Here is a 26,782-nt window from a genome sequence, read left to right as displayed (position 1 = left end):
AGGGCTATTGAAACCAGTTTGAAAACACCCATTGATTTCACTGGACCTCAGGTCATGGCTTTGTGGGAGTTTTATTGTTGCCTTTAGTGCGAGTGTGGGTTGGACAGAAAAAGGTAAACATACTGGATAGATGTTAACACAAAGTTAACAGATTTTAAATATCCAGTGTCTCTGTTTTCTCCTTACTAAATATGATAAGTACAAAACAGATTAACAGTTTCTAAAGGCCATAATTTGTTCTCCTTCTCCACCATCTAGTACTGTGGTGTTTATAAGCTTTTATCTGTTCAGAAAATATTTGGGTTATGTTGCTCTTAGAAACAGGAAATCAGCAGTGGTAAGAATAGGAAAAAAATTCACTGGCTTCACTGAGAATTTCTGCTAAGTAAGAACTTTCAGATGTGTCTCAAAATTAAAAAAAAAATAAAACCAGGAGATCAACATTGAATGTGAAAGACAGAAAGAGAGAGAGAAAGAGAGAGAAAAGAAGAAAGAAAGAAAGAAAGAAAGAAAGAAAGAAAGAAAGAAAGAAAGAAAGAAAGAAAGAAAGAATACAATTGTTCTTATGCAGAGAAATGGGTTCTAAATATTTTTAAATTCTAAACAAATACTTTGATCATATCCTTACATTTCAAGGCAATATTTCCAAAGTTTTCCCTTTATTTTTAAATTTCCTATAAATTCTGGACTTCATATTTAACATGAAAAATCAAAAGAAATCCAACCAACAAATGCTATCAAAGACACACTCCTATGTGTATTGTTATTTTGAGTTCATGGTATGATATTCTTAGAATAAGCTGGATATTGTGATAAGTGCAGATTTCATTCAGGTTAGCTAATTGCAATTGAGTCTGTTATGCAGTAAACATAGTATCTGTTAGGAATACTAAGGTAGACTCAACATGGTGGGAGCCATAGATAAAAGGAGCATTAAAGCGTTTCAAATTCAATCATTAGGTTTCATTGCACCCATCTGCTACCAGAAAATATAATGGGCAGCTTGATTCATTGACCCTTAACTGTCATATTTGAACCATGTTTTCTTAAATCCATATTTTCAAGTCAGACTTAGAGAGGTAATTTGGTAAGAGAATACCCAGTATATTTTAATGCAATTACTTTTTTCTTTTCTTTGCTTTTTTTTTAATATATAATCAGGTTTAACGGTCTCTTGTATGTTCTACTAATCCAGTGAAAGTAGTTATTTCATATTGAATGTGGTTAAAAGCAACTAATGTTCAACTTCATTAAGATTTCTATTAAATAGAAGGTTTGCTGAATTTCTGCTATTTTTTAATTCATGAACTAATACCTTTTAGTAATTATTTCTGGGGATTTCTGTTACACTAGAATTATACTTACATGTTTCATTTCCACAAAGACTATGCAGCACAGCACAAGGGCTAAATACAGATCGAAACTGTGGAGTGCTTTGTATTTTGTTTCCAAAATATATTTTATCTCTTTCCTTTTGTGTTCTGAAGCAGATATTTTCTTTTGGGGGGGGGGTGGGGGGGTTTGGAGAGTGGGGTGGGTGAAGTGCCTACATCTCTTAGCAGTTCTATATGTGTGGCACACAAGTAGACTGTGTAGTAAAAGAGCAGTTTTACTTAGTGAAAGCAGGAAACAATGTGATAAATGAGGATAATTTAATGTTTTCTCAGCAATGGCAAACTATTATACTATTCTGTCATCTGAAGTTTTTGTAATGGAAAAAAGTGGTTACATGTATTTCTTTACACAACAGGACATAATTCCTGAAATATTTATGTAATATAGAGACAGATGTATGTAACCTAACCTTATAATCCCATTTCACAGCTTTCCCAAATACTGGGAAGCTCAATAAATGGGAAGCCGATTATATTGGCACTGTAACTCTATTAATAGGATTCGGATTTGCCTTATTGACAAGCCAGTACTGTTAATATGATCCAGTATATTAAATTGACAGGAAAACTGGAGCGATAGAATGTATCTACATCCTAATTGACAGGGAAGCTCTTTCAAAAGGTTCTTAATGTGGTTTTTATTGACAGAGTAGCTTCAGTAAGTACATATCATTGGTGAGCAGTGTAAATTTATTGAATGCAACTGTACTAGCAGATTCAGGTGCAGTTATTGTTTTGTCTTCCCATACTTCCATCTTTACTTTGCTATAAGTTGTGTAAAGCTCTCTTGTAAGACCTTCACAAATGCTTGTTACAACACCAGTCTAACTGCAGCGCTCACAGGCATTTGACAAGTTGTGAATTATTTTAAATGTGTTCATCATTTTTAAATGAATAGCGGCAGTGCAGAGCAATGCAATAATGTGTCATGAATTTCATTATGTTTATTTATTGACGCTGTGATAATGTTATTGTACTTTCAGCTTGAGCTCTTTCTGTGGTGTGATGTTTGGCACTTCTTCCTACATTCTTATCTTGCATCTTCTCCAAAATGTAGTACAACTTCAGAACTCATATTACAATTCCTTTTTCATAGTCACATTTGACAACTTTCCACATTCTCTTCTGGGATCATGCTAATTTCATTGCACTTCATGTTTCTCCAGTGCCAAATAAAATAAGTCTCAGAAACCTGAATTCATTGTAAAAAACCCAGCAATTTGAGTTTTGTCTGGAAAATCTTGATTCCCTTTTCCATGGGAGAAAAGGGGTTTAGTTTTGGGTTTAGTTTCCATAGTTTTTCTTCGTCATATTTTTCTTAGAGAGAGATGTCTGACCTTAAACACACATCCTGCACTGGTAGAGAAGCTGAAGGCTTCTGTTGAGCTGACTTCCCTGCCGACAAAGAGACAAGCTTGTTCCTGAAATGCTTAAATCTTTTATTTCATATCAGAAAGTCTGATGTGGGTCTGGTCTCACCTCATCTTTTGAATGTCACTCAGGTCTACTTTTTTTACCTGGATCACTTAAAATTCTGTCATTCTATAGTGACCTGTTTAGCTTCTTCAGTCTTCTGACTTGGTGCAGTCATCAGTGAGATGAGAGGAACCTTGTCTGGGCCTTGTGATTTCTAATTCTTGCACTTTGTTAAATTCCCACAGCCCAGGCTTCTGCCATCTTTAGTGTCTTATGCATTGCAGAATAAACTCTTGTAAAAATTTAAAAAATAGTTAATTTCATTAAACAAATAGTGAAAACAACTGAAATAATCTACAATGCCTTAGCATGACACCCTAATCAATAAATCAACAATAATTTATTTTGGTAACAAATATGGTACTTGCTAAGTGAAAACAGGATTAGGCATTTATACAGGGAGACCTGCATTCCTTTGCTTATGGGAGAGGATGGTAGTGTCTGTCCTCAGAGTTTCACTTTTCAGAAGTCACTGTGCAATTGACTGAAGAGCTCAAGACCTGTTCCTCTCACAGTTTTGCTTTTCTCTTTCAAGAGGAAGAGAAAACATGAGCCACCAGCCAACACTTTAAGAAAGAGTACAGCAGCTTCATGAATGATTTTGCCTTGTGCATTTGACTGTTTTTACTGCCCTGTGTTTTCAATGTGCTTTTGAAGAATGCTATATATGTCAAAAATTCACATAAACACACTGTAGGACTTTTAACACCAAAATACACATCTTGCAGCAAGTGTGAAATTTCCCAAATATGTACAAGTCATATAAATTATATATCAAAAGCATTTTCAAAGGAATGAGAGCGGAGAGCACATAGTGGGATAATATTTTTTTTTAATAGCCTATTTAATTTTGTCTTTGAAAGGAGTAGAATAACCTATGAGAGGTTTATGGCCAGTTTTTGGTTTTGTTGTTGTTTGTTTTTGCTATTGGGATAGCAAATTTTCTTAATGAAGTAAATCTTGTGGAGGCAAAAACTACTTTTTCAGGCTAACTATACACACTCACTGGCAGTCTTATACTGAGAAGTCTTTGCGAAAATTGTACTATGTTGAACCCACACTGTTCCTAACAAAATGAAGACAATTGTCTGCTCTTTCAAAACTCAATTTGGCAGAATACAATTCTTTTGCCTCCAGAAGAGATTGCCATTATATAAGATCTTTGTTTCATGGGGGAAGGGTGAATACTTGGAATTCAGCTTTTAAAGAAAAGGCACAGAAGATGCTTGAATTAGATATTAAGTGGCAGTCTGATAAAGGTGAGAGATGTTTCATTTCATTTTTGCATTTAATGTTTAATTAAAAAGAAGTTAGAGTCAGCAAAGACATTTTGCTTTATTATAGTTCCAGGTATGAACACCTACATAAAATGGAGCTGCATTAAATAATTTCAGAAAATGTGATACTTCTTCTTGTAATTCTCAGAAAAAATTATGAATATTCTAGTCGTCTAATATTCATAAATCTGATTAATGTCTAAGTCTTTTTTTTCATATTTTAGAGTACATCTTTCCCTTATATGACAATTATTTCTAGGCATAATTTGTCAAGAATACTTAAATATTGAATTTCTCTCTCTGTCCCTGTCTCTTTCTTTCTGACCTCCTCTTTTTCTTTGTAGGCATTGATGATTTTTTTTTTCTTATAGACAGACCTGTTGAGTTGCAAATTCTTTTTTAAAAAAAATCTCTAATTTTATTCAAACAGTATGGAATACACTAAATATTGCTAGAAATCTTCAAAACTGTGGCATAAAAATGTTTTTATTAAAAAGTAAAGAGAAAGAGAAAAATAGCAAGGAACATCTAATTTTTAAGAAACAGTCTGCTTTTTGCAGCAATTCTTGAAAGCAGAAGACTTGTGAAGTTGTGTACTGTTCTCTTAATGAGCAATAGCAGATTTTTTGAAACCTGATTGATTAATACGGTGCTGTAATTCTAATCCTGAATTAAAAAAAAATAGTGAGTGCAGAGCCACAGTAGGACTCCTTTGTATCTATAAAAATAGCATAATATTTCAACAGAAGTAAACACATATACCTTGTGAATATGAATCTATGAAAAGATAAAAAAAGGATAAGAGATTAATATAGCCCATTGCTAAAAATATTCTTCATAATTCATTGTGTAATGCTTGGCCTAGGCTGGTTCAAGCTGTTTCCAGTGATGAGGTTTTTACTGGTTTTTTTCTTATGGGTTTATTTAAGGTTAATGGATCCTATGAAGAATTTGTTTCTCATACTCTGTTCTTGGCTATAATTTTTCATTATCCTTTCTCTAAATTAAACTTTTGGAAACTATAGCCATTCCAGAATTAATTAGCAGAAACTTAACAGTTGACTTTCAAACTTTCGAATGGTTTTATTTCTGAATCTATAAAATTTAGTATTCCAAATATACCATGTGAGACCTATACTTGGCAACAATTTAGTTTATCTAGGTCCTCGTGTGGTCATAATATACAAGTCCTGACAGGTTCAATAAACTGAATAGTTTTGTTGACAGTTGATGCACTTGGAAAGATATTCTATGTGCTGTTCATGAAAACACTGTCCAGTTAATGATTTTCCAAGTCCCATTATTGAACTTTAGCAATTATATTGTCACATTTGAAATTCCATACCAGAAAATCCAACCAGCTCAAGTTACCTAGGGAAGTTCTGGGTGCTCCATCCCTGGGGGTGTTCAACACCAAGTTGGATGGGTCTTTGAGCAACCTGAACTGGTGCAAGGTATCCCTACCCTTTATGGGGAGAGAATGGGTATCCCTATCCATTATGGAGAGATGAAATTTAAGGTCTTTTCCAACCCAGACTGTTCTATGATTCTATGAAAAGTATATTTTTCACAGGTTTAATTTGCCTCTTCTTTTATTTTCCTTCAATTCACTGAAGTAAAAGGTAACAAAATCTAACTGTATATTTTCTGAAAGGATGTAACCCTTTCTTTTTAAATTTTTGCAGCTTTTGAAAGGTTCCTATGCATTCTGACCTCTTTTTAAATGGCTTTTTTTAATGAGCTTCAACTTCTGAGAAAGCTGTATCAAATGCTTGTACAGAAATCCTCAGACATTTTTCTGCAACATTACACTAATGACGGTGTTCATAAAATTTCATATTTGATCCAGAGTCACATATTAGAACAGATAGGTAGAAGAAAATATTTCTAAAGGTCTGTTACCGCAACTGTTAAAAAAGAATACCTGTTGAATGGTTTAACAGCATTCTCTCGTTGGAAATTAGCTGGTTCCACTAATCTGTGAAAATGAGCCATAAAACCAGGGCCACTTCTCTAAAGTGGCTTTGGACAGTTAGGTTGGTATCACAGACTTTAGTTTTCTGGTGGCAGTGGACATTTCTGCTTTTTTTTTTAATTTTAGATAACATTTTGTCCTGCTACTGGAGAACCTGTGCTGTGGTAGCTGCTGGTGATCTAGTTGATACTCCAGCCCTCAGTTTTGAATCACAGAGATAAAAAAACCACATTTCTTTACTGTTTAACTCTGGTGACTTTTGGAGACAGATTGTTCCTGGAGATTTTTTTGGAGGGAGAGTGAGAACGAGGGTGGAATCTGTTTTATTTTGTTCTTCAGAAAGTTAACGATGCTGGCATTTGAATAATTTTTGGTTATTTAGCAACAGACTGCAATTCCAGGCAATTCACTTCTGACCTGATGCATCTTATTTGGCTTTAACTATTGCACTGGATATCTTGCTGGTTGTCAAGATTCCCCCATGCCAATAATGTTCCCCAGGAGTATGATGTACCTGACACTAGATGACCAAATGGGATAGTTTGTATTTCTCAAAGGCACATTGAGGGATTTTGATTAGCTAGAGTAGCTGACTAGAATTTAGGTGTTTTTCTGCAGGTGAACTGTAACCTACCTTTAAACTAGAAGTTTGGAGTTTTGGTGATTTTGTTGTCCTAGAAAGGGCTGTATATCCAGAGAAGAACAAGAGGGTTTTTAGACTTTTTAGGTAGTATTTGTTTCTTTGAGTTACAGCTATGCAATTTAAAGAGGTATGATTAATTCATGAGCTGGAATGTGTAATATCACTTCCATAAATGTTAAAGTGTAAAAAATTTAAGTATATGACCTCTCACTTCAACTGGGATTAAAACAAAAAAAAAAAAGATTTTAAGGGAGTTAGACATGTTAGACATTCGTCTCTCTCATCCATTGTGAAGCAGATGTTTACATTTCTAAGATTCCTCCAAACTGTCAAACCTTAAAATGATTTTATTTTATTTATCATAAATTTAATAGATATTTTCATACATGAAACAGTTCTCCCTTTGCTGCCTGTATCTCAGAGGGCTGTTACAGCTCAACACAAGCATCATACCATCATAATTCATAGAAGAAGGACTAATGCTTTTAATGCAGAAAGAACAGTATTCAACTCTGAGCTCTGTGTCTGTATATGATCATCAAGTACTTACATTTGTTCTTTTGTAATAATGAACTTGCTGTGACATGGCACCCAATTCATAGTATTGCAAAAATTGCTTCATAGAAGCAAAATACAATATGAAGAAAATTGGTCAAATTATTATCTAGGTCATTAAAGGTCTTTAATGATTACCATAAATGCAGAATTTCTCAGCAGCTAAGATGTGGTCATATCTTCTATTTTAATATCTGTATATTGGCTCATCAGGATGCATGAAATGCTCTTTTGCTATGAAAAAGCAGAGACAAAAATTACGACTAGTTCTTACAGTGGTCCAGTTTACAGTTAAGTTCTTAGAACCATCAAAAAGGAGAAGTTATAATTATTTTCAGGACAAAAGTCTGACTTCTAATGGTAGAGAATGAATGAAAAAGCAGTTTATAGCAGGCATTTTGACTGCCAATGTAATGAAAAATGGAAATGTTGATTCTGGTAGCAGCTGTGTTTAGGAGGAGACAGATGTCTTACGTAAGTAAAAGCATAAGGTCAGTTTTCCTGGATATCTCTATTTGAGATATTAGACATAAAAAAGAGACATGAGTCCTGCAGTTGTAAAGGTTTATTCAGGTTGATAAGTGCTGGGTTCTGTAAGTGCCATAATGGTTGTATATGAGTGTATATATATCTCTCTTTTTGCTGCACAAAAGAGAGATATTAGCTTGAAACTTGTGAGAAGAAAAGAAACAGCAGAATTATAGCTGCTTCAAAAATATGATGTGCTGCATTTGAGAAATACACATAAGAATGCTGAAATATACCTCCTTTTTTTGTTGTTTCCAATATTTGTTTTTTCTAACTTGATACATACTAAATGTGAAGATGAACTTTTATTCTAATTGCATATACTAAAGCTAGGATGGATGTGAATATAGTATGTGTTATAATCTTATTTTTTGAACAAAAGGATTTAGAAACTAGAAGGAAGTGCAGTGTACATTGACATACATGCTGAACGGAAGATGGTTCTATATTTTCCACCCCTTCTCTAAAACACAAATACATCCATGGTATACAAGCACATCTATTTCACAAGTCCCTTGGGAGTAACAGGTGTCTGCCCAATTTCTGTTGCAAACAGCAATGACTTAAATTCTGGATAAAACTTTTTGCCTCTTTTCCAAGCTCAAATACTCCAACCATACAAGAAGTAGCAAGTATTTCTAATTACCTCCTACTGATAAAACCAAAACAAAGACAAAAAAATGGGGAGTGGGGAGTGGCAGGGAAGTCCAAATATCTAAGATCCCCGTCACCTGTGTAAGCACTTGCTGTGTGACATTAAATCTCAGGCCCTCAGCTCCATTAATTGAGTGCTGGCCGTGTTACGGATACTGATCCGCTGGATGCTGCTGCGAAAGCCGGAGCTGCTGCGGAGCAGAGTGGTGTGATGTGAAGTGATGCAGAAAACAGTAGAAGCTCTGTCGCTAGGTCAGCTGCAAGAAGAAGTGACGTGCGTGAATGTACAGTATGCGGAGTTTTCTGAATGATGCAGTCTCTCTTTCTCCCAAAGAACTTCAGCTAATGATACAAGGGGAATTCAGTTCCCTTTGGCAGGACTCCATGTTGGTCTGGATCCTTTTAATACTTCTGCTTCTACAGTTACTTGGCTCATGCTGCTAAAAATATACATGACAGACTTAATGAAAGTATCTTCTTTTAAAAACTACTTGTCAGCAGTGATCATTCAATATTCTCATTTGCATGTGTGGTTCTCATTATTCTGAAATAGATATTAATACTGATGAAAATTAAAGAGAGGAAATCCAAATATTTTCATACTTGCATTTTTCCAGTAGCATCTGAGAAACCCCACAGCTAATCAGCCATCAATTTTCTTGATTTTTTGTTTATTTTTTTCAATTCAAGTGTAATATAGCAGCATACAAAACTGTATTACAGCAGCAAGAGCTTCAGAATCCCAGTAGATGATGTAATTATGATTAAAAATTAGTATTATTGAATAATTCACTTTTTTAATATGCAAGAGTTATTTTTTTCTCTCATTTTCAATAACCATCAGTCTTAATATCTATCTAATGAAAAAACATAAACAGAGTCATCTGTCAGGTTACTAACAGAGAATGCCACTTATTGGAGTTTCATTGTTTACTTTAGCAGGTAATTTGTGGACCGGAATCATTTAATTGTTCTGAGCACATAATTACATGCCAGCATTTTCCAATTTAATTAAAATGTACAAATCTGAAGATTAAGGGAATTTTTGAATTATTAATCATTTCTCCTCTAGGAAATCTTGTTGCTCTGCAGGAGATTTGTCCAGTGTACAACTATACGTATTTTTTTCCTTCTCTTTCACAGACAGACAATTTTCCCGCAGAGCCCAATTACATGGGCAGCAGGCAGCAGTTTGTTCAAAGGTAAGGCCTATTAAATAACTTTCTTGGCTTCCCCATTTGCATTCTTGTCAAAATTGCTTTGCCAGAGAGTACAATTCAACTTAGAACAAGTAAATACAACACTCTCTCTCTCTCTTTTTTTTCTTTTTTTTTTCTTTTTTTTCAATATGTTTTTCAGTAGCTCCACGTTCAAGGATCCAGAAAGAGCCAGCTTGAGGGACAGCGGGCATGGGGACAGTGATCAGGCTGACAGTGACCAAGACACTAACAAAGGCTCCTGCTGTGACATGTCTGTTAGGGAGGCACTCAAGATGAAAACTACTTCAACTAAAAGCCAGCCACTTGAACAAGGTGAGTGAAGTCTGCAATGCCTACAAAAGCGTAAAGTCTAAAACGTCATTATCAACCTATTAGTATTGCAGTTGTGGTTTATCAGAAAGGAGTAAACCACTGATATTATTATCAGAGAAAACAGTAAATCTTGTCATTAGCCCAGAAAAAAGAACACAGTATCTTTCAGAATGAACATAAAATGAAACCACAAGTGTCCAAGGCAGATTAAAAAAAAAAAATTAGTACTTTTGAAAAGGATTAGGATATACTCTATCACCACTGGCATTGCCTGTGATATATTATATACAATCCTTCTGTCAAAGCCTGATTTAGAAATTCAAACTAGACACAACTGCAACAGATAAAAGAACACCAGTCATTTATATTCCTCATGTAGTTTGGAGAAGAGGAAAAGAAAATGCTTTGCATAAAAGACAAGAGTAAAAATGAATCAGAAGAGGTTTTCATTTCATGGATGCATTTTCCTATTTATAAGGTTGATTCCACAATTAAGAGTACCGTAAGAAGTGTCTTATATACTAATACTAATAAAATCTTATTTTCAGTGTACTTTCATTCACATCCTGTGAAGATAGCAAAGATTGAGACTGTCTGTGAAACAGCAAAATGACTTAGATCAGGACAATGACAATGTTCTCTGCCAACATTCATTCTGACAAACAAGCATAATTATTTCCTCAAACTGTGTCCAATTCTTTTTTTTTTCAGATGTGTTTTATCTAATTAGGAGGTTTTTTATTTCCAAGGATGCACTTCTTTTTTTAGAGAATCAGACAGACAAAGCACTTGAGCATTCTCTGCCTTTATGTTTTGCTTCCGTGCTGTAAGCAATAAAGAAGTGCATCACTGAATGATTTTTAAATGTTTTGTATGTTTTCCATTATTTTACTCTGTTGTGGGGAGGGTGTCTCCGTGTTAAAGATAGTTAGGAAATTATTAAATCAGTCAGGCTTAATAAGAAGTTATATTTCTAATTAAGCAGAAATATCTGATAAGCTTTTTATTAATTGTTGATTAATTGGACCTCGGTTTTTCACCTCTTAGCTTAGTCTGATGTGTAGTACAGTCATAAGGAAATACATATTCAACTTCATTTTTCTGATTATGTTGAGATTGCAATATAATTTTTGCAGTGCAGAACATTTAGAATGCTGAAGTATAATTTATTCTTTATACATTTGGAGGTTGACCTTATATGTGACCTTATTTTCCAAGTAATAAATGCCGGAAAGATTATTTTTTCCTGACCTTTTGCTACAGCAACTCCCTGCTTATAATTGGACATTGATCTGTATAAAGATGCAGTGCAGGATTTTTTTTTTTTAAAGAAGCTATTGGAACATATGTCTTATTCTCTCAGTTTTGTGTGACATGAAGACAAAAATTCTGGATTTCCATCTATCAAGGATAGCAATGAAAGAGCTTTCAAATTTTTAAAGTTTCACTAGGAAACTATCTAGTATTCAGATTAGAAATGACTGTTTTTTAAGAAAAGGACTGTATGGCCAGTGTTCATAATACTGCAGTTTGTCCAGCAGCATCAAACTCAATTCTGGTCAAAATATATGCAATCTAGTAAGCACATTATGCCAACCATGCCCATTGCTTAATTTCATTATAATGCAAAGAGTTAGATGCAGGTTTACATTCGTCATTATACCTAGCTGAGCTGCCCTATTCATCAAGGAAAATTTATTCCAATCACTCAGATGAATTCTTCATATTCATCTGAAATATATATTGAATTGTGGACGTTAAGTACTGTCAGCCACTGATCTACAGCAGTGGCTGTTTATGTGAATTTCTTTGCTGAAGAAAATAAATAATGGGGATAGAGAGACAAACTATTTTTTCCATTTTTTAAAATATTTTTCTTTCCTCCAAATATAATTACAAATAGTAATGATATAAATTTGTTTGCTTGAATGAACTCTTCTGTCTCTAGTGTGCTATAATAAAATCATTGTTGTAATATGAAAACTGAACCTGCATCAAGCACCTTATGAGATTTCAGGTCATCGCAGTAACAAATGTGGTGCTATGTGGTGTTGCCAATGAAATCAATGATTACTTGTCATTGAGCTTAGTATGATTAGGGTTCTTAGCCCAATGTAATATTTCTCTTTTGAAAGAAGATAAATAAAATTGTTTTCTCTAGTCATAAGCCAAGTTGAAGGAGGGTAAGAAATATGATATATGTGATTAGGGTAGAAAAATAATTTAATTTTTCTTTAGAGAAAAATTGTTTTCTGGGAAAAGGAGATGGAAAGCTTGCTAGAAACAATTGTCTCCAGCAATGCCTGAAGCAATATCAGAAGTTGTGTTTCTGTCATCATTCTGGATTATATACAGGGATGGGAATTCGCTATTTTGTAGCCATGTTCTAGGCTTAATTATTTTCTTTTAAAGATATTTAAAATACTTTAGCTTCTGCTGTTAGAACAACACTAATAATTAAATCTTAGGAAATTATTGAAAAATCATCTGGATTAACTATGAAGTTAGGATCTCGATGTGAGAATCCTAATTAAAAAATGAGTTAAGTTTGACATATTCCTCATGTAATTCCAAACACTATTGTCAGGCATCCAATTCTGCCCATGGCAGTAATAAGAATTCTGATTGTACCAGTGTTTTGACTACAGTTTTGAGCCACTCTAGCCCAAATTAAAAGGCCATACTGTGATAAAAAGTGTGCTGGCAGCACTACAGCAATTGTGCTTCTCTCAGTAACAAAGTAGGAAATTTTACAAAAATAATTTTTTGTAGACAAGATCTCTTCTGATTTCAGCATGAGATGGAAAGCAGTCAAACTTACTTTATGATTTTCATTTAATTAATGAAAACAGTGAATGATAGAGCCTGTCAGTTTACTATTGAAATATTTGATTTCAAGGAAAATATATCCTGATAGCAAGTTTTGTCTGGTAGTGATTTTAAACATTTTCACAAATGAGAAAGACAATGTAAATTAGATATAATTAATTTGATAATTAATGAAATGCTTATAGAATGGCCTTAATGAAAGCAGAAAACCCCCCCAAACTGTAAAAATTTTCATGACAGTAAGTCTTGTGTTACAATAAGCACGTCCCACTTTAGTTATCTCAGCCTTATACTCACTTGCTGTTATATCCAAGCCACTTTCTGCATAAGAATATCTCTTATAGTCTCTTAAGCCTACTTGTGCTATCTTAATCAGCTGTCTTACTAAACAGCTTTTTCCATATGCCTGCTACTCTTTTAATATAATGGTTTTGGATAAATTAGACTTGTTTACCTGTCTTTTTTTCCACTTCTATTGCTGATACTTTAAACCCTATCACTAGTTTGGACAGTTAGAGATCACCCTACACAGAAGTCTTACAAGAATTATTAGTTTTGAACACATCTATTTTAGCATGTAATATTCACTTTTTGCATTTAAATAACAATTGTTTTGTATGGTATGGTTTAAGAATAACCTCAATAATCTATATTTCTTTAAAGGTATCCAAAGCTGGAAATTATATCGTAACCCATAAAACATAAACAATAATATCTACAAGGGAGCAGTAAAACAGCAAGATGTTAATCTTATACTTAGTGAATCCTGCATATGCTTACCTTATAATCAGTAAAGAATACCAAGTTATGGACTTTTCTGTAGTTACTCATAAATTATTGTCTTTGTTAGATTTCCCCAGGAATTTTTAGTTTCTTTTTCTTTTGTTCTGTTTTTTTTTTGTTTTTTTTTTTTCTGTCTGTGTTTTCTTGTTCCATTGTAAATCTACACTTTCATGTGTTTGTCAAAAAAACTTCAAGGGATTAAATATCTCCAAATTCAGTAGCTTTGTTGAATTTTTGCTTTATCATTGTGCGTTACATCTTTCTTTCAACACAGTTGCTTGCCATTCACAGCTGCATCCCATAGAAGAGCCATTTCTGCATTTGCTGTTGCCTCATTAACAATAGTGTGGATCCTGAGAATAAAGAAAATAACCAGAAGCAACTGCTTGGAGGAAGGGTGAAATTAAACTCTTCATAGCATAGTTGTCAGGGTCTCCTCTAGGACTAAGGCTGCCCATCAGGCTTCTCTGTAAAAGAGCACCATTTTAGTGTAGGGTGTTGTTACTAGTATAAAGAAATGTAATGTATGTACATGAAAAAAGTGATACTAAGTGTAATTTGAAAATATAATAGGTCTTTCTTCATCACAACAAAAATACATTTGCATCACAACTTATGCAGTTCTGCATGTAAGTCTTAGAGATAAAAATTATATCAGTTCTAGAGACTCTCTATGAACAGTTTGTTACCCTTTGTGTTTACCCACTGAACGTGTTCACATAACAAGTCTGTAGTAACTTGTTCATTTGCAGTCTCCATTTCTAAACAAGACTGATCCTAGAAATCAAGTATCCTGCATTATCCATCTGCAGCAGAGCAGAAATTACAAAAATTTTTTTACCACAATTTTTCTGGTCTATCCATTAATTTTCTTGGCATAATCTTGCTAGAGTCTTTTGGATAATTAAAATCCATTCTGTTTAACTGAGTTAGAATCAGTCTAGACTGATAAGTGCAGAAAGTTCATCAAGCACATTTCTGCTGTCTGACATCACCACCAATGCTTTCCGTGCCATTGGGAATGATGAGTTCTTTTATGAATACACCAGCTTAATGAGATAATAGGAAGATTGTGGAGAAATATTTCTTTTCAAAGTTTGCAAAACTGGTGATGGCCTTTTCTGAGAAACTGATGGAGGCTGGGAGTCTCCAGGAGCTGGCACAACATGTGAAATCTTTTGTTCAACAATGCTTCCTCACATAGGTTTTCTCGTCTGGACAGAACATCTGTCACATTCTCTCTGTGCTCAGAATATCTGTCAGACTGCCCTTCTTGCTCTGACACCACTTAATAGTCTTTATGTCCAGCACTGCCATCCTTTCTTACTTGCTAACTTCTAATATGGTCAGGTAAGATGCTAACTTGCTGTTTACTTGCACACAGTATCCATTTTCCAATTTCACCTGATGAATTGATTTCCAGGAAAGCTCTAAGAGCAACTTAATTGTATTGAGGGTCTCTTTCCTTTTTTTTTTTTGGTATGTCTCAGTAGTAGAATCTGTTTCTACAACTGTAAATTCTGGAAATTTTTAGGTGAAGCCCACAAAAAATGAGGTATTGAGTCTTGAATTTTCTGCTTCTGTTTGTTCTTTTCTATATATTTTTCTCATATTTTCTTTTGGTTTTGTTTTTTATGCAAGCACATGTATGATCCTAGATGAGGACTAGCATAGGTCAAAGAAGACTTATCTGTAATGTAACTGTTTCTGATTGACCAAATTAGTTATCAATAAGCTGGAGATATTTGATTTTAGCCTTATTCTACTGATGAGATTTTAAGATTTAAATGTAGGTAGAAGTGCAGAGCTTTATGAAAAATAATTCTTTGACATCTACTCTGGTGTGCATAGCAAGTTCAATATGACACTGCAGCCACTGACATTACTTCTTTCCTTTTTTCTGCTGTGATTACTTGGTTCAGTGAAACATTACTTCTAAATATATGAAAATTACCAGCATTATTATTGGTTTCATACTACTTATAAGTCTTTGTGAATGGTGATATTGAAACTTTGATTGGGATTAAACTTTTAAATTTATATTTCACTTTTAGTCAGAGGAAACTTATAAAAAGTTTCAAATGTTCTAAGTGTCTTGATCTCAAGCATTTTAAGATGATCTAATACTTTTGCAAGATTTTGTTACTTGGGCTGAGCTAGACTGTGCAACTATTCAATAGTTCCCTTTTTTTGAGAGATCAGAATTATATTCTCCCTTGTAACCAAAGTTAATGAACTACAGAGAAAAATGCAGGTCAGTTGCCTTTGCTGTACAGATGATAGTCAGCTTTTCTCATGTTAATACCTAGTAATCTATGACATATCTTTTGCTGTATAATGTCTACAGCAAATTATATGATGGATTTAGACAAAATAAAGAGAAAACTCTCATATCTGCCAACTTTTTTTCACTCAGAGTATTATGTTGAATATCTCTCATGGTTTAGCTTCTATTTTTAGACAATCTCCTAGTCTACCAGTCAATTTAAGTTCATCTTTTAGATTTCAGGTATTTTTATACCAAGTTGAGATTTATGATTGAAGCTGTGTGACAGTTTCAAGGCAGAATCCACTTTGTTTGGTGCTTCCTCGTTATAGGTGGGAGGGCTCCCAGGCACAGCTTCACCACAGTGTTCTCTTCTCAGAAGTACACAAGCAGCTTTGGTTTTCAAGCAATGCTATACAGGTAATGAATGAGATGTGTGAGGAAGAAAATATTTGTCCTAAAAGAACAGGAAAGTCAGAAAAAGAAGTGAAGTGGCATCCTACAGGAGAAGGGCTATATTCACTTAATGCCTCATGACTTCTCTGCCTCTATTTTGTTGACACAAAATAGAAGAGTGGTGCAAACATTCTAGCAGCTGAAGTGACAGTGAATACGGTTTGCATCAGATTGCTTTAGCCTATTATTGCTGCCTGTAATTGCCCATTATGCTGCATTTCAACCGGTGCTGTGTTCTGCCAAACTGGGGTTTTAATCAGGTACATGTTTCATCACCTGGCAGATTATTGCCATCATATATCTGGTAGCTGTGAAATTTTGTGAGCAGCATATCCCACAATTAATGCATTTAGCCAAAGATAAGGGGGAAAATTTTTATAACTGACTTTCAAAACATACAGAAAGAGCTTTCTCCATCAGTAGACACAAATATGTCACTGTGGCAGAGAGGGATTACAGCCATTCAGCACAACTTCATCTATGCACCATTTGGTGTGTCATGCTACATTTTTAGGTAATTTCATTTCTCCTCCATATTATTTCTACTATTTTATAATTTAAAAATACTTCAGTGGTTGAAAATTATGTGTATTTTGGACCTGTTTTGTTTTCATTGGATGCTTCACTATTGAATCAATTTAGATAATGCCCTTACTAACATCTGAAAAGTTCATGACTGCACCAATAAAAGTATTCATAAATTTCAGAAGAGTTTTCTTTGATGAGCTTATTTGCAAATTAATTCATACCATGCACTTCAAGATCACAAGTCTATTACCATAAGTCTCGTATCTGAGATTCTAATATTTGGTGCTGTAGCTGTTGGTGCTCATCTCTTTCTGCTTTACTTCAGAGGCAACAAAGCAGAATATCCCTCCCCTGTCACTAGTGGAAATCTCATTACATCCTTGCTGTACTTTCTGTTTTGACACTGCCTTTCCTGGGGCTGAGCACAGTTATTGTACTGCAGTTTGTTCTTGAAAGGCTTAGAATCCATAAGTTATCTTTTCACTTTATTCCCACCAGAAGAGCAAGGGAAGGATTTGCAGTTCTCAGTAAGATGAGGTCCTTCTATGTCAAAATCATTATCTTCAGCTAACATTTCTTCTTTTCAGATTCTTTTTATAAATTGAAAGAAAAGTGGGGGCATAGAAAGATCAACAACTTTTGAAACAAGGAAATCAGAAAATAAATAGTTTTCATAGTATCAGGTTTTATGCATTTCCCTGGGTGATAAATGGATGTTCACTACTTGTGCTTACTTTTGTTAATGAATATTTTAGGGCATATATTCATATATTGGATGAATACTTAATATCAAGGAAACTATTGTAACAGGACTAGAGAGTCTATTCCTTACTCTTGCTCTGTGTCTGAAAATGTCCTTGAATGGTGTACTTACAGGTTTATTTTAATTAATTAATACATAGAATTAGAGTATTAAAAAAAACCCCATACATATGAAGGTATGTGTGTTTATTCAATAATATAGAGAAGGCAAAATGAATGCATCTTCTCTCTTCATCATTTGAAATCATCATTTTATAATTTATGTGTTTCCTCTTATTAAGTCAACAGAAAATACTGATATGATAAACCACAATAGTGGACAAGATTTAACAAAATCCCATTGCATATTGCAGCCACATTCTTTTCACCAAAAAGAAGCAATGTTCTGCAGATGGAGTTCCCATGAAGATGACACATATTATTAGATGACACATATTAGTTGGAAATCTGAATTATTGTATTTATCAATAGTTCTATGTCCAGCTGGGGAAGACAAAAGAGAAGTGTCTTAAATAAGAGACAGGAGTTAATTATTCCATTCAGCAATGCTTTAGCTGGAATACTACTAATTGTATTTTGTTCTTCTGGAACAAAGAGTATCTCCTAATATCTGTGCACACTAATAGAGACTGTCCTTTTCATGGCCTTTTTTCTGTTTACATACTACTTTTCTTCTATACCATGGCTTCCAGAGGGGGAAATGTGGCTTATTTTAATTTGGGCCTGAGTTGCAGCATGCTCTAATTAGGCATACATCTACAGTATGCAGTTTGTGGGCATATGTTAGAGATAGATCTGGAAGGATTCAAAATCAAAAAAGAAGTATAATAACAGCAGAAAGTAAAGGTTTGTGAAACATTGCCTGTAGGTGAAGTTTGAAAGAAGTGTTTGTTTAGAATCTGTGTGTGTTTAAATGAACAAGGACTGGAGTGAAGCATAATAAAGGTCTTTGTGTATATAAAGTTGTTATAAACAGGATAGTGCTTGCATTTTCTTTTCTTTTTGTTTAATTTTCTGGGAGAAGTATTTAAGTTACATTTGAGACAGAACTTTATAATAAAGAGGTGTAGCCACTGTAGTAGACTACCCCTGTAAGTTAAAGAATACCCTTTCCTGGAGATTTTTAAAACAGAATAAATACACATTTGTCAGTGATAATCTACATTTATTTTAAACTGTCCAGGGCCAGAGGATCTACTCTAGTCCTGCTTTTTATGGTGCCAGAATGAAATATGGGGATGTATTGCACTGTCCAATCCTGAGTAAAACATACTGAAAGAAAATATTTGCTCTGATCTGTTCCTCATTGTCTTCTCTGTGAACATCTTCATCTTGAAGAACTCACCATGTTAGAGAATTGCAGGGAGTGTGGATTATTAGTGCTTCCCAACAATAATATGCAGCATTTAGCATGGTCTTGGCTCAGAGACAGAGCTGCAGAACAATTAACCAATGGAACTTAGTGAGTCTGTATCTCTGTAGACAAAGTCTCTGTACTCCAGTGATACACAGTGCCATGGATCAGCCTCTGTGCACCTACTGCCCAACTGGATCTCCAGAATGGCAGAACAGCTGGTTTCCATTCCCTGCTGCTGCTTTCTCCTATTCCAGCTGCTGCACTCAAATAACCTCCCTCCCCCAAGTGGGCTTCATATGGTTTGAAAGGGACTTAATGTACCTCAGTGCACAGGGAACTTTTGATGCATATTTCATCATGTTTCAGTTCTTTCTACAGGGAGCACTGCATGTATAACAGATGTTCCCTGACTACTACCCTTTCCTGAAGGTGACATGCCCTTTTTTGTGTTTCATCTCGAATGTATATAGAGCTGGTAATGCCTGCATGGTACTAAAAAATAGTGCTCCATGGCTGCCCCTGTGCCGTATGCCAAGCTATATTTAATTCCATCTGCTCCCCTCTGCAGAGCGAAATGGAGAAGAGCATATGCCCAGTATAACCAAGTCACACTGTGGCACAGATAGTACCCCTTTATTTAAGAAAAGTATCAGTATTTTTTTTTTAAATTTAGGACCCTATTCTTCCAGGTTTTTTAAATTCATAAATTGTTTATATAAATTAGTGGGGATGTTCATGTAATTACATATCAAAAATGAATAGTCTTTTATTATGTATTATTATTAATGCATAGTACATATGTAGTACACATGTCTATATATGTCCACATACATACTTATAAATACAAAAATAAGACATCATTAATGATATCCCTGAAAACCAAATTTTGTAATCTATATAAATCCTAACATTATAGAAAAATTTAATTTTATGCTTGCTTGTTTTAAAAATGCCACTATGAGAAAAATTCACAAATCTATTTACAAAAAAGACTCAATTTTTTTCATAAAGGTTGTTTTAGAAAGAATAATAATTCCGAGGCAAAAGCTGTCAGAATAAAATAGAGTATATAATTGTAAAGTGGTACTTTACAAATAAAGTTTTAAAATATCTATTTAATAATGTATAGCACTATCTGACCCAATTTTTATTTGAACAAATGAATACAGTTCTTACATAAAAAGTGCAGTTTAAAGACAAGATCTCTAGACAGCTACAGAGCCCAAACAACCTTTCAAAAGGTGCAAATCAAACATAAAAAAGAAAACAGAAACAGAACTGTGTCTGCTCTGACCCTGTGGAGAGACTTTTGCAGCACATCTGTAACCTTCATGGCCCTGGGAAGTGTATACTGGATCTGTCTGTGCTGCTGAATATGAATATCCCTGCACTCTGTGGGATATTCCTGCACTTTATGGAATATTCCTGCATTTCATGTCTGATTAGTTTTGACTAGTCATATTTCTTTTCAGCATTGCTAATTTGATTTGAAGCAAGGATTCTGTCCCTTATCCTTATGGTATTTTGTTGTTAGAAAAGTTCACATAAATTGCTTCTTTTTGAGGGGAAGTACATGAGTAGAGAAGGATGGAGACACAAAGCTACAGTGAACATTGAAGCTACTGCTGTAAGGAAAGCTTTAAACTCAGCTTTACTTGCTGGTGTTCTGCTTTTTTGCTTCTCAGGATTACCAGAGTACATGAATAACCAGAGCCATTGCTGAACTGGACCATTAAAATTATTTTAAAAAATCCAACCAAACAAAAACAAAAAACAAACAAACCCAAAAAACCCAAAAACCAAAAAAACCCCAACCAACCAAAAAATAGAACAACCCAAAAAAACCCAACAACAACAAAACACCCAGACAAAACAAAACAAAACAAAACAAAACAAAATTATTTTGGCATTCATGTTTGCAATAAAAAAATAAGTCAAGTTTGGACCTCCAAAATAAAACTTCACTCAAAATTTGTCTTCTTCAGTATATTGACAGTGAAAATAAAATCCCAGAAGGTGTTTAAGCCCATGGCATATAAAATTGTGAATTTTTCTTATGGATACCTTTTTTTTATACAAAAGTATTGATAATATTTATATTTTTCTTACATTTCTAGTCTGTTTATTAATTCTTTATTATTAATGAATGTTTTCATTCCTTTATATTTTTATATGTTTTTTTTTTTCTGTGCATTCACTTTTTTTTCTTAGTTTATGGAGAATAGCAGAAATATGTTGCTAAAATTTTGGCACAAGAAAAGAGCCTCCCAAACACCGTCTGGACTGTTACTGATTAGTGTGAACTCACCTTCCTTTTGTTATTGAGAAATTTTACCTCAATTACTAATTCACCATTATTTTACAGTGATTTCAGGAGATGTGTAACCCTCATAGGTATGGCAAAATAAGCCAGTATTTAAAGCCTCAAAATATGCCAGCATTTAAAGCCTGAGAACTTCATTGCTACTTAGAACCTAAAGATCACTTTAAATTCTTTAAAGACATAGATTCAGATGTCAGTAGAGGCTCAGATTTATTGTGAACTTATTAAATGTCTTTTTCTGATATGCATAAGTATGGAAACTTCTCAGAGAGTGAGAGTTAAAGGAAGAAAAAGAAAAAAAAATATTAACTTAGATGTTAAGGGTGTGGGAACATAATGTATAACACAGAGGAGAAAAGAAAACCAAACAAGCAATCATAACATTCAGATTTCATAGGAAGTAAGAAACTGTTTGAGGTAGTGGTTTTTTGGTAAATTTAATTCTCTGCCGAAAAGTGATAGAAATTTGTATTTTTTTCTAGAATAGAGCTGTATTTAGATATTTCTAAACTGGAAATATTTCATATCAGAGAAGTGCTTGCTTTTTTGCAGAAATTTACCTTGCCCATATTTAATCAACACAGTATGCTATTTTTTTTTTTTTGTTATAAATTTACAAAATATATCTTTGCATTTTTGATTCAGTGTCAGGTAATATAATTTTTTTTGCATAAGCCTTTGTATTAAAAAAATAAGTTTTCACAAAACTTGGATGATATTTTTCCTTTAGATGTGTGAACATAATACTCTGGAAAATAGAAAAAAAATTAAGAAAAATGTTTAAGACAGTTAAAAGTACGCTTCAAAATCTTAATGAAATACAGGATATTCTAGTTAATGGCATCTTCATTTAGACTGAATTTTACATTTCCAAAATAGATTTGAAACTAAGGCACTGGTTTTCTACTAGATTTTTAGCCCTCTATAAATACAACAATATGGAAAGACCTGAGGGTTTTTTTAGTTACAAAAAAAAGGAACAGAATGCTTCCCAAACCTCTACATTTTCTAACCCTGTTGAAGAAAAGAACAGCCACATGTTCTCAGGAACATTGTCCCTATCATTTCACCTACTATCTCACCTACACCTGAGATAGCTGCCCTAATTCTTTATAGTTAATTAGCTGATGAGCTCTCTAGAACTGCTGAGGAGTGTGAGGTACTTCCAGAGTATGATTCTTTTGATCTGTTTAAGATGAATCACATCCTCTTTACTGTCAGTAAAAGATGACTAACTGATATAAATAACTGTATATACCTAAACCTATGAAAGAAGAATTTCTTCTCAGGTTTTGAGGGAATGAGCTTTTTGCAGACTGACTATTGTTTATTACCAGTTTTGGGCTTCTGTGTTTCTTATTTGTGTCAGAGGTGTTAATTGTTCCAGCCCAAATTTATTCTGGAGACATCATCACAAATTTATTTAGCAAATCTTTCCCATTTCATCAGTCATGCTGTAGAGGTGTTGAATCTCTCTTCCATGGCAGGAATATGATTTCTGTTTGCATGCCTGTTATTCTCTCTTCCACATATTTGCAGATGGGAACTGTTTTTTCTCTCACAAAACCAGGCGACTGTGTAAGGTGCATTATTTTTTATGCTTCGCTTAAATATTTATCTACTTGGCTTTTGGTTTGGATTTATATGGCCAAATTGGTAGTGCCAGAAGCATTGGAGTATGGTGTGTTGGAGGTTTAAAATTAGAATCTGAGATCAACCTTCTAAAAAGCCCTATGTGCTGAAATGCCTTACTGAAATGACTCACAAGAAAAGAAGTCGTGGTCTTGGATTATATGGACTTCTTAAAATCAAAATAAATTAACCTATTTATGTGACTGCTGGAACTATTTTAATTTAAGTTAATTAAATACCAAGGGATGAAGAAATATATTAATTTAAGGATTGATCTCTGTGTAACATATCTGTTCCTCACATAATGTTAATCTTCAGTAAATTTTTATTATTTGGTGAATGGAAGTCATTCATGAACTTTTTAAGCCTAGCTCCTTATAACATCTAAGACAGTTCTTGTATGTTCATTAAGTAGCAATGGATTCTGGCATAGCTGTTAATCCCCAGCAAATACATTTAAGAATCAACTGGCATTTCATAAACATACAGGAGCAATCCTATTAAATCTAAGTAAATATTTGTTTAAGAAACTTTAATTCTATCCCATTTTATCACACCCACTGTAGGGTGTGCCACTATGATGGCAAGGTGAGCTTTATCTGCATGAGTACACCTGCCACTCTCCTCTCAGCTCCATCAGCAGAGCCAGCTGCTGGAGGTGCTGCACATGCTGGCACAAAGAAGTGTGCTTCTAACCTTTCTGCACTGTGCCCCTGAAAGAGATAAACTAAAATAAATATATATTCATATAACTACATGAATGTCAGTTTTCTGCCAAATAGCTGTGAGAAACAGGGTTGTCATATATATTTTTCACACTTCTAGATGACATATCTTTGCCAGCAATGCTTCACAATATAGATCTGGTCTCACAAGTTGCTATTCAGCATCAGTGTTATTGATAGAGAACATAGTCTGCTTTCTTGCAAGGCTCACACAGAGAAAGATTGAACTGCATTTTTGGCAAATTGAACACTGTTGTCAGGAATATGTTACACACCTTCTCATGTACAGATTAACCCTAATAATGACTATTTAACACTGTAAGTGCCTCTCAGAACTATCTTAGGAAATAAATCCTCTATACTGTACATCACTCAAATACTTACGACTGTATTCAGCTTTTGTGTTTGCTCTTTCAGCTTTGTTAACGTAAAAACAAGTAACAGAGTAACCATCCTATCTGGATTATTTTTTCACTCTCTCTCAAGGCAGTCCCTTTTCTTTGGGAAATTTGAGTATTTTCTTCTGATGGTTTGGTTTTTTACCCACAAAAAAAAAAAAAAATTTTTTTGGTTTCTCCAATATTTAACTACTTCTGCAAAGAATGAGAAAATAGAGAAGTAATTTATAAAACAAACAAATCCTCCCCATTTTAAGATAAAAAATAATGATTTCTTGTGAAAATATTAATTAGACAGTTTTAAATGACTACAGATTGGTATTTCAGAAATTAAGGGAAATATAATTTAGATTAAGGTCCCATATAATACTTTATGCATTGCTATTTACAGCTAAATTTGTAGTTCACAAAATATTCTAAGTTTATATATTTTACAGAACAGGAAAGCCAAAGTGTTTATTACTATAAATAGTGTAACAATTTCTTCAGTTTACATCCTTGCACAGCTTTTAATATCTCTCTACCTTGCCTTGTATCAATAGAGCTAATACAGGCCAATTTAACCCTTAATATTATTTCTGATTTGGGGTTTAGATCGCTCAGCTTTTTGAAAATTACCTAAATTTTTTATTTACTACCATCAGAAAATTTCACTCTGAGAAAGATAAGAATTCAATATTATGATTATTATATTCCTGGAAAAAATACTAGCAATTTTCAAAAGGAGGGACTTTAAGCTTAAAGCAGTAACTTAGTAATAATATTTGACATATAAAAGAATTAATGAAAAGGCAGGTAAATTTTCTATTGGACATATGAAATTTTTAACTGTATTCCTTCTGTGACTTCTCATAGTTCGGGTCTCATCTTTCTTTTTCTATGTCACCATTCCAGTGTAGATTGTAAAATGTAGCTTGTATGGGGCAGTCATGCTGGTAGCTACATATGCATTTGATTTTATGAAACTAAATTCTTAATAAGGAATTCTTTTAATTTTTTGGTACAGATAATTTAATATCTTTTATTAAACTGAACTAAGCTAGTACTTAAAAATAGCTCCCTGACATTCAGAATAATGGATATGAAAGCAAGAGTAATAAAAATTGCTGGGAAGGTGCAGTGCAAGCACTGATTCAGCAACTACCACACTGATTTAAACATTTTCTTTGGTACATAAGATATTAATCTGTAGGGCTTTAAAAGCATTTGAAAACAACCCCACCTAAAAAGGGTTGAGATGTGGAAGTTACACATGGAGTAACAGACTGACTCATTGTGCAGTCTAGGACAACAGTAGTATGTGTTTGTCCTTCACTTACAGCAGCTGAAGGTAATTCAATCATCCACCCAAATGCCACATCTGAGTCACCTTGTGGAATTTCCTGTTACTCCAGCGTTTGCACAGAGACTTCAGGACAATTACAATTAAGAGGCTAAAGGAAAGAATGCAAGAAAATTTAAAAAAAAGGACATTTTTTTTCAGCCCTGTGAGGATTTTTGTTTTGTGATTTTGTGTTACAGACACTTAACTTGTCCTGTACGACAATCTCTACAACTTTGGTGTGTGTACAAGCACACTGCTTTTGATTGAAACCTGCCACCTGATAATTTCACTGGCAGTGCCTAGTTCTTGCTTTAGGAGGAACAGTAAATAATTGTTTCCTATTAGTCTTCTCAGTGACAATCACGATTCAAAAATCTTTTCATATTTTCCCTTTGTTGTGTCTTCTTCAAGCTGAAAAATGTTAGTCTATTAAATCTCTTCTCTTATGAAAGCCTTTTCATAACTTTGATCATCTTTGCTGCTCTTTTTTGTCTTTTCAGTACTATTATATTCTTTTGAACATGGCATGAGCAGATCTGAATACAGAAGTCTAGACACAGTAGCTATGGATTAAAAGAGTAATGTTCTGTGGTTTAATCTTTATTCTTTTCCAAAATACCTTCTTTTTCTAACTGCTCTGCTGATGAATTATGAGCTGACATCTTCATTTAGCTGTCCAGACTAATACAGAGATTAGTTTTAGAGTCCCTTGCTTGGGTATTGAGAGTTGTTACTCTTTTCCATCAGGTATATTACCTGCATTTATTGACACTGAATCTTCTGTGCCAATTACTACTTTTTTCAATTGCATGACATCTATCTGCAACTCTTCACAGTCTCAGATTTTGCTATTCACTTTTGTTTGATACCAAAGCTAATTTAAGTGATGCTGTTACAATGCTCAAATTTCATATTTGCATTCCATATGGTCTGCTGATTTGTTAGGAGTAATTTTGCTCTATTAATCTTTTAGTTCTAGTCAGTTTTAATGACTCATTTCTATCCCCAAAATATCTGCATTGTAGGAATCACCCTGGGTTCCTTCTTTCCAAAAGTTTTTTTTTTACTTTTTTTTAAAATTATTATTTTTTTAGGAGCGGGTACTTATGACCTTATTTTCTTTCAGCGCTCTGTATGTGCAGATTCTCTGTTAGCCTCACTGATCCTCTGGCAGACTTTCATTTTTTCTGATTTTTTTGATGAAAGTCCTCATTAATTTCTGTGTCATGAACAAATAATCCTCAAAAGCTTTTTCATACTTCCCTACAATATTGTAACATTTCATGTGTTGTACTTAATTCATTTTTCTCATCCTAATTTTCTCACAATTTTGACTTTTTTCAAAGTATCATTTTACTCTTAATG

The 26,782-nt window shown here is 33.9% G+C and overlaps 1 protein-coding gene across 5 annotated transcripts in view; it reads left to right on the top strand.

The window, feature by feature from the left end:
* Window positions 1-26,782, top strand: part of PCDH17 (protocadherin 17) — an 89,759-nt gene that overhangs the window by 19,730 nt on the left and 43,247 nt on the right. For 4 of the 5 annotated variants that reach the window (XM_077173645.1, XM_077173647.1, XM_077173644.1 and 1 more), the window contains exons 3-4: window positions 9,646-9,704; window positions 9,862-10,034. In XM_077173645.1, the coding sequence (XP_077029760.1) occupies window positions 9,646-9,704; window positions 9,862-10,034 (232 nt within the window). The remainder of the gene's footprint in view (window positions 1-9,645; window positions 9,705-9,861; window positions 10,035-26,782) is intronic. The other variant, XM_077173646.1, reaches the window with a different exon arrangement.

The sequence above is a fragment of the Agelaius phoeniceus genome, chromosome 2, assembly GCF_051311805.1.
Source record: "Agelaius phoeniceus isolate bAgePho1 chromosome 2, bAgePho1.hap1, whole genome shotgun sequence".
Lineage (NCBI taxonomy): Eukaryota > Metazoa > Chordata > Aves > Passeriformes > Icteridae > Agelaius > Agelaius phoeniceus.
This window is presented reverse-complemented; position numbering and strand designations above follow the sequence as displayed.